This window comes from Eublepharis macularius, chromosome 6, assembly GCF_028583425.1.
Source record: "Eublepharis macularius isolate TG4126 chromosome 6, MPM_Emac_v1.0, whole genome shotgun sequence".
Classification (NCBI taxonomy): domain Eukaryota; kingdom Metazoa; phylum Chordata; class Lepidosauria; order Squamata; family Eublepharidae; genus Eublepharis; species Eublepharis macularius.
The window spans coordinates 60,205,198-60,222,380 of record NC_072795.1 but is presented as its reverse complement, the minus strand read 5'-3'; the positions used below and the strand labels follow the sequence as shown (position 1 = coordinate 60,222,380).

General features: G+C 41.0%; 1 protein-coding gene across 1 annotated transcript; it reads left to right on the top strand.

Annotated features, from left to right (window-relative positions):
- The first annotated feature begins 478 nt into the window (after positions 1–478).
- On the top strand, positions 479–17,179 carry ERFE (erythroferrone). The gene is made up of 8 exons (XM_054983589.1): positions 479–1,251; positions 5,597–5,716; positions 8,439–8,541; positions 10,596–10,816; positions 11,872–11,980; positions 13,344–13,434; positions 14,747–14,825; positions 15,052–17,179. The coding sequence occupies exons 1-8, from the start codon at positions 1,057–1,059 to the stop codon at positions 15,148–15,150; spliced, it is 1,017 nt and encodes a 338-aa protein (XP_054839564.1). The 5' UTR covers positions 479–1,056; the 3' UTR covers positions 15,151–17,179.
- Positions 17,180–17,183: the final 4 nt, after the last annotated feature.

Sequence of the window (17,183 nt, the reverse complement as noted above, 5' to 3'; positions counted from 1 at the left end):
AGGATGAGGAGAAATAAACACACACCTTCCCGGTGAATTAATCTTGCTTTTGCAGAGCATTTGGTTGGGACCTCGGAAACACCGCTAGCACCCACTTTGTTTTGTGCCTGCCTCTCATCACTTAACTTGCCCAAGCGGCATTCTTCACTTGTTACCTCCCACGCTGCCTCACAGGCGACCCCATTTCAACGTGGGCTAGAAGCATGAGGTCGTTGCAGTTTGCCTCCGCTGCCAGTAGGTGGCTCTTCAGATCCCCTAGTTCTAACCTTAATGTCACGGCTGTGGATAAAGAATCACGTCAGCTCGACACCCAGAAGGAGCGCTTGTGAAGGCGGGGAATTCAAGCTTATTAAAGGAAGGGAAACCTGCAAAGAAACTTAGACGGGGGAGGGATGGTGATATGTTCTCGTCCGGAGGGCATTTTTCACCTCTGGAACCACAACTCGTAGAGTACAAAAAAAAGGAAAGCTGCAAAGAAGCTGTTCAGACAGCCAAAACGATGCATGGAAGAGGCAGAGGAGGATTTCTGCAGTCTTCATTTTTTTAAAAGCTAAAAGCGGATCCAAGAAGAACAGGGCAAGTTGCTACGACATCAACTGAATGCTGCTGTTTTTCACGTGTTCTTTCTGAATTATAAGGGTTTGTCGGTGAGGCCCTATTAGGTGCTTATTTCCATCCATTGCCGTCGTATCATAAACTTCCTTCCCCAACTCAGGAAACTGTTTTAAATTTTTTTCACCCACTGGAAACACTGGGCTCTTAACCTGCTGTGGTGTGAACTTAAATGTTTGTCCCACCTTTCTCCCCCTTCCTTTCTAAACATATTTTTGCAAAAATATCAACGTTCTTGATTTGGATATTGTTGGACACCTCTCCCCTGCAGTTAATTATCCTTTGTGGAATTCCCTCAAGAATATCCTTTGTGGGACTCCCTCAGCCACTGCCTGTTCGAACATCTATAGCCTAATTTTCTTTCTGCTTTTGAGAGGTCCCTGGCAATGTCTAAATCCAGGGCTCTGTCTCTATAGAAACATCTTTGCAGCTGTGTGCCAGAGGATGGCAGGCCCACTCCTTTCCAGCTGTCCATTTCTACTCTTGGCTATAGGGGTGCTAGAAATGGCTTCTTGGGCTGGCTGTGTGGAAACTGAGAAAAATGGCAGCAGAAGGAGCCATGAGAAGAAATCCCAGTGGAATGAATATCCCACCGGACAAAGTGCAGGCAGCCTCCCCTTAGCATCATCCAATGATCCGGTAAGCACATACTCTCTCGGCTTGCTCAGGATTTTCAGTCCACCCCTTGAATGTAGCTGTTTTCTGATTCATTCTCCCAATGAGAGTAGCACAGAACTAACACTGGGTAGTTGAGAGAAGCAAAAGCAGTGCCCTGTGAGGGGGCTGGATTTCACTTTGGGATGTTATGTGGAACAGTACTTGCATGGGAAAGTGTGTGTATCCATCTGTATTTTCAAATATCTCTAGTGTGTGTGTGAGTAAGTATCATTGGGCTCAGTGCAATTTATTCCTGAGGATATTAAAAGTGCAGAGTTGTTGGATTGTAAGCTTAGCTGTAATTCATTTTACTCAGCACTGTTTACACTGCCATTTCAGTATGGATCTGACTACTGCTGTTCTGTAAGAATACTATCCCACATTCCCTTGTACTGAGGGAGAGAGCATGGGAGATAATGCCATTTGGAAAGGACATTCTATGTAGTTATTTTTGTCCAAAAGGACAGAAGTCTTGCTTTGAACTCCCACACTCTTCTCTCAGATACTTTGAACTATAGTCAGAGGGATCTGAGCATGTGTTCTTATGTCCAAAGACCAATATGCAGCAAAGGTGCATCGTACACACACTGATGGGCACCCATCAAGTAAACTGGTTTTAGTTCTAAGTAAACATGCATGTATTAATTAGGTTGTACATCAATGAAAGCATATATTTTCAGAAATACTGATTAATTTTACTTATAGCAAAAGTTGATGTTTTATTTTAATGTATTTTTAAAAGTTATATCCTGCCTTTCCATTTACATAGATCTCTGGGGCAATTTACATAAAGTCAATATACAATTGTAATAATAATCTACAGTCACAAAACAATAGCAGAATTATTGACTGATGTAATTTAAAAAATTCTCTAATTATATCTTGCCAAAGTCCTTAATAAACAAAAACAGTTTTTACCTAGCACCTAAAAGGTATAGTGATGGTGCTTGACAAACATCAGGGGGAGGATATTCCATAAACAGTGTGTAACAACAGAAAAAAGCTCAGTCTCTGGTAGAAACCCACATAATCTTTGAGAAAGGAGGAACCTGAAACAAGACTTCAGAAGATGACGTTTAACAAATGGGCAGATTCATAGAGAAGACGGTTCGTCAGATTTGTAGTGCTTCCCCTAGTAAGATAATGCTAAACAAGACTGCCAAACTCACCAGAATCCTGAGAATACAGTGGGTCCATAAAAGGTTTTGCAGATGTTGCAAGCTATATAGGGCATCTACATGAGCCTTTACCACTGATGTGACATGAAGACATCATCTTACCAAGTCAGCGCTGTAGGTCTATGTTCATGCATGGTATAGCATGCTCTAGCACAGCAATCCAGAGACTTTTACTGGCTGCCAAACTGCTTAATCTGGTTAAGTTAAAGAATTGTGCCTTGACTTTTTTTCTTTGCTGAAACTTCAAGCACCTGAGGGCAGGAATTTCTAATCAGGGAAATAGCATGTGTAGAGGGAAGAGTTACAACTTATGTTGTATGCCCAGATCCATATCAGTTAAACTGTAGATGCTTTTTGAAGCTGTCTTGGCACTACTGCTTTTTGATACTTCAGCTTTCAGCACTGTGGACAGGATTTTGAGCAGAGGGTGTGGGTTGGACAACCAACATTTTAGTTCTTTTCCAATTGTTTGGCTCTATGGGCTGTTCCATACATACGTATGTATCTTCTGATTTCTTTAGTACTCTTCATTTTGTGACTTTGAAAAGTGTCACATGTGAGAGGATAGAAAAGGTCTAATTGGATCGATGATGAACCAAGTCCAAGATTATAGTAAAACAAAATTATAGAGAATATTCAATTCCTGTCCTATGCAAGCTTCTCCTTTCTCTCAAAATCCTATCAAAACAGTATCTTTGTATCAGATACTGAAGGTGAATAGATCACTGCTGGTGTAGATCATGAAGCACTTCCACTGTGCTAAAATTCCTCTTCTTAGTATACAAAAACTCCTATACCATGGTGGTAAAATCTTAACAGCGATTTCAAAATAGAACCGCTCCATCTCCCTCAGATCTGTGGGAAACTTACAGGATTTTTTCATTGGTTTGTATGGATATTCTGTAGTCAAGACAGCTGTGCAAACCAGAGGAAAATATTCCTTAAAGATTTACTGGCCTTTTCCCAACAGTTCATGCTCTTTTTTAAAAAAAATAAAACTATTAAAGCAGGGAATGCTTGCAAAATCTGAGGATGTCTTTTAACATATCCAGTATAAAAACATTTGGCAAAGCACACTTACTGCTGAGTAATATGCAAAATTGCAAGCTTAGAACCTTTCTCAGGCTTTATTTCAACACTCTGGTTTTTGTGGATGCATCCTTTAGGTGAGCTAACTGTATAAACTGAACAGATAAGAGCATCATGTTTGGGGATTGCAAATCCCTCCTGAATAATGGTACAGTGAAGGCAAAAAGATATAGATGTGAGGCCTGAGGAAGTAGATCCATTGCTCGGAAGAGTCCAGCCTACAACATTTGCGCTTTATAATCGCTTTTCTTAACTGGTTCAGAAGGTAATAAGTGCTTCCTTAAAGGATAGCGTAATGTTGGTCACTCAAAGGAGCAATTGGAAATTTCCTCTTGAATAAGCTGTCCTTGGATGCAGTTGGCCTTAATAACTACTGGTAACTAGGCCAAAGTGCTTGAGTATGTGGTGGTGGAACTACTCCAGGCAGTGGATGAAATTGATTATCTAGACTGATTCTGACATTATTTTGGGGACTGAAACTGCTTGATTATCATAATTGATTATCCTAAACGTTGCTTGACTCTTAGAGTTTTAAAAGCTCTTTCTTGAGTATTTTATTAGAGAATGGTGGTGTAATGTTTTGTCATGTAGATATTTTTGTGTGTTCCATTTCTGTTAATTAATGTGGGGTCTTCTTGACTGCATGCTTGCTAGGATTTAAAATGCTGGCCTCTAAGGGAAGAAAGAGGGGGGCTGGATGGGCAAGTGAAGTGTGTTATGATTGGATGGTAGCTTTACCCTAGGTGTGGAGTTTTAGAGAGTTCTTATGAGGGACAGTTGTTCAGAGAGCAGGTGAGAGACAGAGGAAGATTGAGTTGATGGAAACTGAGGTAAATCTGTGTGTCCTTTCTTATGGATGATATTAACCTAGGTGGCACCTGAGGGAAATAAATCTTTGTGACTAGGTCTGTTTAGAAAATATGAAGAAAACGTGTACCTCTATTGCAGATAGGTAGTCTTAATAAAATCATAATGCTTTTGGAGCTAGCCTGAAACCATTAAGCATATGTACTTATAAATAAACCCTAACTAAAACACATGGTTTATTAAGAATAAAGGATCCCATTTTACCTCACAGCTACACCATGCACCAAATATACCAAATATTCTGCAGGTTAAACAAAGAACTAAGACAAGGGCCTTTGGTGGAAGTGAAAATCTAAGAGAACACTAACCAAGTCAGGGAGGCAGCACAATACAGGTCTCATAAAGGGAGTAAAACACCACAGGTGGATTAAGAAGTTTCAACAAATAAATAAATGCTCCTTGCTGTGTTTTTAAGACCAAGAAGTGGTTTTATGGCCATCTCTTTATTTCAGTTTCGACAAAATATTTCTGTGAACAGAAGGTGGGATGATTTTCACAGACTCTCCTTATACTGTTTCAACGAGCCTTTTAAGTTGCAGCCAGAGGGAGAAGATGAAGAATTTACTCCACTGACAGATCCCTTCTTTTGACAGAAATGTTCCACTGGATCCAACTCTGTTCATTTAGAATATTGTTATATTTTGCCTCAAATGTAAAGCAGCTTACAACATACGATTATAAAATATAGAATGACATAACATAAAAAACAAGCAGTGGTGTAGTCGAAACAGTGCACCAGCAGAATTTAAAACTAAATCAATATAGCAAGTATTGCCCAATATCTGAGCACAGTCTAAAGCCCAGCTCAGTCAGAAAACAGAATTTGTGGAATTTGGCATCTCTTTGGGAAGGTTATTCCCTAGCACAGAAAAGGCTGAAGCTATAACATAGTCACTGCAGATCTCCTGGAAGTAAGACAACCTTTGGAGGAAATGCTGGGATGGCCTAATGTTAGGAGCAGGAAGAGGCATTCCTTTCTGGGCATCAATCAGTTTGATGAGGTCAACGGAATGACGAAAGGACAAAAGATTCTGAACTGAACAAATGCAGGACATGTGAATGCACACATGCATATAGCAGTTCTCATAAAGATGCTGAGCAAAGATCATCCCCAAAGAATGTTTTTAAAACACATTATCTTTTTGTTTTAATGCTGCATTGTTGGTACTTTTTGTTTTTTCTTTTACTTGAAGGAAGCTATTACAGGAAATACTCATATTGACCCCCGGGATGCCTGGATGTTCTTTATGAAGCAATCAAACAAAGGAGCAAACAGCAAAAAAGGAAGCAAAAGCAAATCCAAAAAAATCAGGGTAATTTTGTTTTAATACATCATTATAGCATTTTTCTGCCCCTACATTCACGGAAGTTTACAGTTCAGAGTAACACCTGATATATACCACAGAAAGGGAAAAGTAAAACCAGAAAATTCAGGTGATAATTTAAAAAATCTGTTCCAAAATTATTGGATAAAATGACCATTGCAGGAGGTAGCAGGCTGTGTGTGCGCGCAATGGCAAGCAGCAGTTGTTCCCAGATGGAGGAGCCTGCTGTTTCACTTCTCTCTTCCGAGGTAGCCAGGTAGGATAATGAAAGAGAGAGAGAGAGAGAGAGAGAGAGCGATATGCCCCTCCCCTTTTAACTATTTAACTTTTCCTTTCACACTCCCTCCCCCAACACACAAGTTTTCCTCAGCAGGGGTAAAAGCAGCTTAAGAAAAATCGCAGTGATTTTAGCACAAAAACATTGCAAAGGAGAAGACTTTAATAGCAATATGGTAAGCAATATAGAGTCTGATACATGGTGAGCTCTCAGAGTTTGACATAGCAGGCCTGCCTAGCTCTTGATGAAAACTGGTGTAGCCTTCTTAAATGTAACTAGAAGTGCATAGTTGGCTTAGCAGTAGTTCAGAGCCAGATATGTGCTTTAAGAAGCCTAGAAGAATTATAGCAGGGAATCAAAAACTTTGTAAAAAAGAGGGTACTTATGACTCACTTGAGAGATGAAGCTTCTGTATAATTTAGACCGGAAAGAAGTAGGTTGGCACTCCATCTTTCTATCCCTGCTAAATTGATATATAGATCTGAGAGCCAGTGTAATGTGATGTTTAGAGTGTTGGACTAGGTCTGGGGAGATGTGGCTTCAAATACCCACTAAGCTGACTGGGTGACCTCAAGCCAGATGTGTTCTGAGGATAAAATGGAAGTACATTGCCTGAGCTCTTTTAGAAAGGGTGGGATAAGAAGGTGATAACTATGTAGTGTAGCCAGTTCATTATTGGGATGGATACATCCATTGTTCTAGGAAGACTCATTTTGTACTTTAAGAACCTGATGAAACTCTTAATAACTTGTCACTCTGGAGTGAAGTGCTTCTCAGGAATGTGAGAGGGGCAGGGCTTTTTTTCAGCAGGAACGCAGGGGAACGGAGTTCCGGAACCTCTTGAAAATGGTCACATGGCTGGTGGCCCCGCCCCCTGATCTCCAGACAGAGGGGAGTTGAGATTGCCCTCCGCGCTGCCAAGCAGCACGGAGGGCAATCTAAACTCCTCTGTCTGGAGATCAGGGGGTGGGGCCACCAGCCATGAGACCATTTTCTCCTAGGGCAATCCACTGAGTTCCACCACCTCTTTTCCCAGAAAAAAAGCCCTGGAGAGGGGTAACTACATGTTGCTATCTAGCTGAGCCACAAAATTGTGTGCTTTTAGAAAACTAAATAACTCTCTTCTGAAGTGGTTGTTCATTTTTTAAAAAGGGCTCAGGGCTCAGTTGCACACATTTGTCTGTAGCAAGTAGTTAGCCCCTTCATGTGCTTCTTGCAGTATTCTTTCCGCGTATAGAATGACACCCCGTAAAGGACTGACACCTGTGAGCCAAGCTACAAGTGACGAATTACACTTGCCTGGCAAGTGAACAGACTCACGTGTATTCCTCCCTGTTCACTTGCCATTCACTTGCGCTCTACTTGATCAAGTGGAGAACAAGTGAACGGCAAGAGGACAGGGAGGAATACACGTGAGTCTGTTCACTTGCCAGGCAAGTGTAATTCGTCACTTGTAGCTTGGCTCTCAGTCTCCTTGCAAACCAGGCACATTATGCTGTCCCACTTCTCAAATTCTTGGCATTCTAGTGTCAGATTGACTCCTAAACAGTCAAAAGAAAACTTGTTTTGACATATTTGCAGTTAATTTGCAAAAAAGTCACAGTCTAAACCTAAAACTGTTGGAATCTTCCGTTGGTCCAAAATGTTAGTTTATTGTCAGGGGATGGATACAGAGATCATATCTTCCCTGTGCTAAAAGATCTCCACAGGCTGCCTATCTGTTTCTGGGATCAATTTAAAGTGATGATGCTAAATGAGTTGGGGCCAGGGTAGGGTACTTGAAGAACTACCTCCACTTGTATTGTCCAGCCCTGCCAGTTAAGAGCCTCTTCTTGAAGCCCTGCTTGCTGTGCCCTGTCTGCAGAAGTAAGGTGGGTGATAACCAGAAAGAGGGCTTTTTCTGTAGCGGTGCCTTGCAATGCCTTACCCTTTGAAGCTTACCAAGTGCCTGCCTTATTTCCTTTCAGGCACCAAACTGTTTTATCCAGACTTCTAATTGAGCAATTTTATCTTTTAAACATTTTGTAGTCTGCTTCTGGCCCATGGAAAATTTTGTCTTCATCATTTTATGCTGCTCAGTATTTGTTTTATGGTGCTGCTGTTTGGCTTATATTAATAAAACCAGCCTGCTTTTTTTAGTGGTTGGTTTCTGACAGTGTCAGCCTGTTTTTTAATGGTTGAGTTTTAATGGTTTTATTATCTTAGTTGTAAGCCACCTTGAGCAGGTGTCTGAAGGTGGCATACACATTTTCCATATAATAAGTCACTTGGGAAAACATGAACCCTTTCCATTCCCATACTAAAAACTTGCAAACCAACTTTTGGCTGACATAGAAGCAGCTTTTAGAGACCAAAGATTTGGATAGTTAACCATAGCAAAATAAAGAATGTTTGTTCTAAAGCGGCATTTATTATCCCATATTTGGATTCTAGTTTGGCATTCCTGGCCCACCGGGTCCACCTGGTCCACCAGGACCTCCTGGAGCCATAATTAACCAAGAGGAACTGCTACGAGAATTCCGATTACTGCTTAAAGGTATGAAACAAAAATTGCACTCTCTCATCAGGCATACTATAGTACTACTAAGCCAACATGTAGAGAATAATGAATCAGGCCTTTGTTGATTAATGATTTATTGGTAGGCTTATCTTTTGTGAGTTCTGAAATTTTAGTTTTTGTATTATTTACTTCTTGGGAAAATATAGACCCATCTATAACAGATGATTTTACCGCCAATTGTTAAAATTCAGTCACCGATTGGTCAACAGTTAATGTTCCTTGAGTATGCTAGATTAGCTATATGAACCACTTCCTACCCATTGCTGACTTAGGTGAGAGAGTTTGGAGAGGCAAGATAGAAATAATATAAACATGCATTAAAATGTACTTATATGAACAAATGAAGTGCCTTTATTACTTGGGGCCAATCCTAACATAACCTTATTCTGGAAGGCAAATTCAAGTTGGAGCCAGGCAAAATTTCCACTTGTACAAGAACTGTTGCATAAGTAGCAATGCAAGGAAAATACTATGGTAGCCACTTGTGCTAGGTCAAACCTATTGTATCCCCACTTGTATTTTCACTTGTGTAAGATATTGTGCAACCACTTTCTGGCCACTATGATATACATGGAGAAAAGTGCTAGATGTTGCACAAGATCTTGTACAAGTGGAACTGTGAAAGTCCATTTATGTTTCCTCTTACACACTGCTGGATCCCAGCTAGTATACTAACACATTGTTTTTCACACATATGCCTAATAATAAAATTCTTCTGGGGTGAGGGTGAAAATTATGTTGGTATCCAAGTCAATGATGGCCAGTTCTCAACTCTAAAAGGGTGTACCCTGTATTATTTCAGAGACCTGTGGAACATGCCCTTAACACTGATTTTTCCATGGGGGACCTGGAACCCCCACCCTCTACCCAAGATGCATTGGGCTGAACGGGAGGTAATGAGTGATATCATGATAAGGGCTGTCTGGCCTCCAAGATGCTGTAACATAGTGGTTAAGTGATTGGGCTGTAAAATCAGTACCGTGCTGGTTGAAATCCCACTACTGTTATGAGCTCAGCAGATGGTTTTGGGTAAGCCACTCCTCACTTGTATTGTCAGGATAATAACAACACTGACTTTGTTCACTGTTCTGAGTGAGACAATAATCTGCCTAGAAGAGTGGTATATAAGCACAGTTATTATTAGTATTATTATTATTAACTGGGAGGATCATCCCTTCCCCCAGGCTGGAGAAGTGAGGCATCCTTGGAATATTTTATGCAGATAATTTGTTTTATGCTTGCTTCTTGAGTGGCGGTATTTCATTGTAATATCAGAAGGTTCCATTATTAGCATTTAGGGACATTGAAGCCCAGGCTAGATGCTTACATGCATCCTGCTTAGTAAATGAGACAATAAATTGGAGTGGTTAATTGCACTAAGACCTAGATTTGCATCTCCACTCTTGCCGTGGAAGTTTCCTGAGTGACATCAGGGCCAATCACTGTCTCTCAGCCTTACCTATCTCACAGGCTGGTTGTTGTGAGGATAAAATCGAGGCAGGTAGATTTATGTTGTAAATCACTTTAGGTCCCTGCTGGAGAGAAAAGCAGGGTATAAATGTCTAAAATAAATGGCAATGCAAGCTTTGGAATCTTCATGCTCTGAGCCCCCCTCTGAGAGGCAGCCAATGAAATGGAATGAGGAAACTGAGCATGAAGTTGTCGTATGATGCGTCATCTTTTACTAGAATGTTACCAAGGACAGGCAGATCAGCAGCAGTCATTTGTACCCTTAAACATACAACTTGGCCCTGAGCTCAGCATTCATTCCTTGATCTCCTTTCCTTGCTTCTTCAGAATAAGTGGACACTTTATTCCATTGCACCTTGGTTGTGTAAAAGAATGCAGACAGACCAACTACTGGAATGTCCTGTGTTATGATGGGTGTTGCGATTACCTGGTTCTGATTACTATAATGCTGACTATGCTGACCTTGCTATTGTTGAAAGCAAGTAGTTTTGACCTTTAGTTCCACAGAGAGAGTGATTAGACCCATCCTTTTCAAGTGGTTTTGTGTTTTGGCTGCCCAGGAATAATCAAGGAGCGGGAAGAGATGAATCTGAAAACCTGTGACAACTGCCAGGAAGAGGCAGAGAGGGACAGGAGAGAAGAGAACTTCTTGACTCAGATAATTGGCTCACTGTTGGCAAGCAGGGATCAGGGACGAGTGGAGGCAGCCTTTCACTGCCGGACCCGGAAGAACATTTCCATTGAACGCCGGACCCTAAAAGAACTTCATCTTTACTACATAGTAAGTAGTGAGGGGAAGGGAATTATCTTTAGCTGGGTCAACATCACTTTTCTTGCAAACATCAGCAAAAAGGAAGACGGTTTTTATCTCGATACCTCTAAAGCAGAACAGCCAGTTGCTTAGACCTGCCTGCTGTTCCTTATTTAGTATTAAAACATAAAGTTCCTTTACAAACGCTTAGACCTGCCTGCTGTTCCTTATTTAGTATTAAAACATAAAGTTCCTTTACAAATGCAAATATAAAAGTAGCTTTAATACAACAGTATATTCTAATGAAATACTGTTACTGTTCTAGGTAGGTAACCGTGTTGCTCTGCAGTATAACAGCAGGATTTGTGTCCTGTGGCACCTTAGAGACCAACATGATTTTTCAGGGTGTAAGTTTTGAGAGTCAAACCTCCCTTCTCTTCTGATACAGCAAGGAGTGGAGATTCATGAGCCTTTGGAATATAAAGTCTCAGGAATCTCCACTCTTCCCTGTATCCAGAGAAGGAAGCTTTGATTCTTGAAAGCTTAAACACTGAAAAAGCTCGTTTGTCTCCAAGGTGCCACGGGACTCAAATTCTGTGTTATTGTTTTGACGTACATGATGAGATGCCATTTTCATGATCTTGAAATGTGTTCCTTATTCTGGTGCTCTTCAGGGTGGCAACACTTGTAAATCCAAAGCCAGGATCCTCAAAAATCACACATGATTTTATTTAGGATCTGTAGAAATACATCTTGAGTGTGACTTCTGAGCTATTATAGAGGGTTCTGCAACTGGGTCAAAGCTGCTTTCCCAAATAAAAAAAACCTAGTGTGTTAGAATGTGAGAAGCCTTTAAAAATGTTAATTTACCTAATAAGCCCTAAAAAGTCTCACATTGTAAAATTTTACCATATTTTATTTCTTATCTTGGCTAAGCACATGTTAAGAAGTGACACAGTCCTCCTTTCTCTGATATATGAATATGTCAAGGGGCCCAGTTTGGACTTCTGCTTCCAAGCATAGTATTTTAAGCTAGACAGATTTTTCTTTCCCGTGTTCATGAGCTGTTATTTCTTTGTTCCTAGCCTCAAACAGGGGAGATATTCCATCGTGGCCTAGGGCTAAACCTTACCAATGGTCAATACAAAGCACCTCTTAGTGGATACTACATCTTCACTGCTACACTGCATATTGGTAAGGGCTTAAATTAAGTAGTATACTAAGCCAAGTTCTTCGGCATAGAAATACTAATCAGTGTGGGATTGTCTGATGATATAAACCAGCACAGGGTGAAAAGAGTTCACATGGACATGCAAAGGCCAGTGCTAAACAAGAAAATGTTGTGAATGGCCAATTCATTGTTAGAACAGTAATGGGTCCTAGAAATCTGGTTCCATAACCTGATTCTCTTCCCATACTTGATGCATCTCTTGCATCAGAGATGGAATAGTGGTTTGGAGATTAGATCTGGACACCATTAAGTCTACCACTTGCTCAACTTTATGCTCAGGTACAGGTCTGGCCACTTCTTTTTAATACAGGAATGAAGGGTCTGAAGGCATGACCTTCCTGGCTCCTTCTACCTTTCCCTTTCATTGTAAGAATGCTCAAGAACTTGACTTGCAAATGAAGTAGCAGTTCCTCTTCTGTTTAAATACAGAATTCAACTGGTCTTATTTCATATGTCTACTAGAACTGCTCGATTTAGCACCCCCCTCCCCTTTTGCAAGGTCAAAACTGGAATATTCAACTTTTAGTGTATTTGATTCTTCTCAAACAGCTTTCAAAGTGTTGGAAGTTTCTATGTATTTAGTACCCACTGTTTAGAAGCTGAATAGTATTCAGAACCCAGCCCATACAGATGACCATTTTACCAGACATCAGTACTTGATGAATTATTGTCTGTGGTGCCTGAGTTGTCTATCATCCTGTTCTATGATAAAGTAAACTCTGCCGTAGACAACCAAGTTACTCCAGACAATAATACTTAGCCCAGTCTCTATGAGCTCACAGCATTGTTCAGTGAGTAAGCCAAGCAAAGCAGATGGGACAGAAGGGAGGGGTTCAATATTTGCTTTATCTATTTAGAAAACGTGCATTACTCCACTCTAGAGACCAACTATGGATTTTTTGGCACCGCTGTAATGGAGGGACCAAGGTTAGCTTCTGAGAATATGTTGTATGAATCAGTTTCAGCTAGTCCTTTACTTTTTTTTAAAACCTGCTTGTTGAAGAGGTAATTTTTAAAAAAGATGTTGCAGCCAGATCCTGCTACTTCAACTTTCATATAATTTGTTCAAGGGAGCCTTTGATGGCTAAGTTGACGGCTAAGTTGACGGCTAAATTGAATAAATTGAATAAATAAAATAAAATAAGTGTGCCTTGGAGAGGCAACAAATTGCCAGAAGACTGTTGCTTTGTAGGGCTCTTAAACACTAGGGTATGAAATAGTTTAAAGCAAGAAGACAAAACTCAATTATGCAGCGGTTGAGGACAAGGTTTTCTTTCCAGCTGCAGGTACTGTGTTCTGTGCCTGATGTGTTTCTGCCTGTTGCAGCCAACAGGAATCATTCAAAGAAAAGTCAGCCACGCACTCAAGATCGCCTGCGCTTGCTGATCTGTGTCGAGTCACTGTGCCAGCAAAACATGTATGTATAGCAGAAATAGTCTAGCTTGGGCAAGAAAATACGGGTTTCTTTCCTGACCTGCTCCAAGAGCTGAGAGTGGATTGCTATAGGTTTTTTATCCTCTCAACAATCCTATGAGGCTAACTATGTTAATAAAGGCCTTGTCCAAGGATACCTTGTGAATTTACAAGCAGACTCCATGACTGGGGTCTTCCACATTCCATTCACCACACCCTATTAGAAAGGGTTGTCACCTCAGCCAAAGCTGGAATCAGATGTGACAATAGACAGGAACAAAGCAGAGAAATGTTAGGTAGATGCATATGCAGTGGCTACACTCATCTTTGTAGTGACCCACCTGCCCTGCTCGTGGTAGGCATGATGCACTTCACAGTAACACCTACTTGCTTAAATATAGCAGGTGGGACATCATGGACACCCATGGCATGTTAGAAAAAGTTTATGTATGAAAGCTGTTCTGTACAGGATCTGTAACTTTTGCAAGCCATGTTCCATGTGATGCAGCCACAGTCTCTCCATTAGTATGGCACATTCTTGCTGGCTGACTGCCTTGGGCTAGAACCTCCTACTGTTTGGATAAGTCAATTATCTCCAACCCTGCTGCAAGGAAATCTCTCTAGCAGAACTCCATCTGTGACCTCATAATGAGTAGATTAAGACATGGTTTCCCCCACTGAAAATATTCAAGAATGATTTTATCTTCTTTTCCTGCCCTACACTGTAGGATGTTCACTTTCTGTAAATAATCCCTTCCATTCTAGAAACATGTCTGTCTACAGCAGGAGTGTGTGGGAAGTGGACTAAAATCTGGTTACACCTCTGACTTTATTGAAAAAGATTCAAAAAGTCATCTTCAGGAAAAAAGATTTCCCTTTACAGATTACATTTTAAGGGCAGACATTTTTTTCTTTGCTCGCTATACTCGATATTGACTCTTCTACACTACACATTTGACAAGTTCCAAATTGCCTTATCACCCCAATCACACCCAAGGTTACCTGGATACACATGTTGATTCTTACCTCCTTTCTTAACTTGGCCTGGTTTGGGAGAGCCTGGTTTCTGCATAGTATGACATTTTCACTCGAGAAGTTAGTCAGTCCCAACACAAAATATTTTAACTTTAAGAGTACAGCATGCAGTGGAATAGTGCACAAAATGCAGTAAGCAGTAGTTGCTGCAACCTTAAAACAATAGAACACTACAAGGGCTACTTGTATACGGTTGTATACTGTTTTTTAAAAAAGAAGGGACGTTCTGTTTTCTGGCAGCCATTACTCTTGCTGAAGATAATGGTACTTCTTTCTTTCAGTTCTTTGGAAACAGTGAGTGGTATGGACAAGAACAGCAAACTTTTCTCTATCGCAGTCAATGGAATTCTCTTCCTGCAGGTGAGTATTGTACCTAGCATGGAAACCTAGAGCCCAAGGGCAGATACTTCTTTAAACCTCTGGCAACTGCAAGTTTTTGAGATGTTTACATTTAACAAATGGTTCTTATATAGTGGTTTTAAGAAGGGTATGTATGTCAATATTTGCAAGTTATTTCTAAAGTGGTAATTTAAAGATACTATAAAAGCTTTAGTTCATCCACTCACATTTAGCTTCTTCATTGCAGGCTGGCCAGTATGCTTCAGTTTTTGTGGACAATGCAACAGGAACATCCCTCACAGTACAAAAAGGGTCAGACTTCAGCGCGGTCTTCTTGGGTCTCTAATTGGCCCACAGATGTGAATCACTAAACTAGAAACTGGCCCTAAGCTACGTTTGTCCCCTTCAGTCACATGGGTCTGACAACAAAGATAAGCATGCGGCACCAGCAAAACTACAGAGCAGCACAATTCCTGCTCATGCAATACAAGCATGCCACATACTGCTGTTCCTTGGTTAAGTATTTGAGGTGAAAGAATCTTGTAACTGCCATATTGGTTCAGTTTCTCACTAAGGGATTCTAATCTACATAGCAAAGAATTTTTGTGTAGAATCTTTCACCTGTCTGGTCTCTCAACTCAAGAAGTGAGACGCGCTTACTGTCGTCGGCTGCATCGCTTGCAAGACACTGTCTACCCAGTTTGGGAGAGTGCCGTTATAAAGTCTTGTGGCCTTAAAAAAAAAAATCACCACTACATGGTACTCTAGCTCTGAGTCCAGGAGAGCAGTAAGATAATACTTTGAACCATAGCTGGTTAATGTGCTCAGCCATGTATCCATCGAGCACCGACATGACGAAGGAATAAGAGTACTTCTGTTTCTTAGTAATTATTTTTGTGTGTGGCTGCCAGAACTGCAGAGCGATATCTAAGAATTTTAACACCGCACAGCACCACCCTCCCCTACTACAGTACCCAAGGCACGTAGGCAGGCATTCAAAATGTTCTTGCTTTTTTATTTTCTAAGGGTGGGGGGAGGAACCCACACACTTATCTACTTTAGTCTGAAAAGATACTGATGTAACAGGTCAGCATGGCTGCTGTTATACATTATTTACACTGCCAAGTAAAAGGCAAGAACTGTTTAATTAGAGCAACTTTCCTCCTGGAACTACCAACTCTGCTTCAATGTGTTTCTTGACCCTTGATGGTCCATAATTGCTACCATATAGGCAATCTCACTTCAAATACTCAGCAGATATGCATCTCCAAGTACCGAATCTTTATAGTCCACAAAACAAAGCATATTGAAAAGCTCCCAGTGTGTAAGAGAGCTAATGTGCCTTCCTTGTGAAAGAAATATTTGATGTAGGGGACTATTCCAACAGGAGCTTCCCTCCTCCCCCGTTTTTTAATCATCCTGTATGAGGGCTGAGGAAGAAAGGCAAATAGCCACCACCACCCCTAAAAAAATTCAATGTTGTGTAGTTACAAGTAAGCAAGAGAGCAGGAGCACCTTCAGAAGAGGTTGGTAGGGTGCTGGCCCAAGCAAGTATATTCCGTTACTGGAACATATCCATGTACTTTGTGAACAGGGTTAATTCCCAGTAAGCGGAGTACCCACCCTTCTCTCTCTGGCAATTCCATCTAGCCTGATAAGCCCACACTGGTGCCCTGCCCTGCCACATGAGCACAATTAGTTGTCGCCCTGCAGCTCTTGTAATGCTTACATTAATATATGCTATAGAATGTTATGAGAAGCTCTATTATATTCAGAAGCGTGTACGTGTGTGTGTGTGCGCACATGCGCGCACTTGGCTTGTTAAATGCATTGTATTTAATTTTAAAAGGAATACATGAAAGAGCTGCAACTGCAACAGGGAAACAAGCTCTTTTATGTAGACTCTCAAAAACACACAGATCCCACCACACCTGTAGGGGCTGAAGGTAGTCATATTGCATCAATTTGGTTTTAGACCTGCTGATGCTTCCCTTGTTCCAGAAGCATTCCATGTATCCTTCATTTTTTAGGGCCTGTGAGAGAATGCTTAAAAATTGCAAAACTGAACTCTGTCTGCTTCTGTTAGTTATTACTGAAGCACAGGGGAGAAAGAATTAATGTTCAAAACACACTTTCAAATCAAGCTGTGCTTTCTCTAGTTAAATTACCTGCAGTCCTACAGCAACTCCTGTACATCATTACCCTGACCTGCACAGCCCAGGCCAACAAATCTCAGCAGGTAAGCAGTACCAGACCGGATTAGTACTTGGTTGCTACACTGAGGCAGGCAATGGCAAACTATTTCTGAATGTCTCTTGCCAGGAAAACTTTATGGAGATACCCTAAGTCAGGTGTGATTTGACAGCAAAGGGGGGGGGG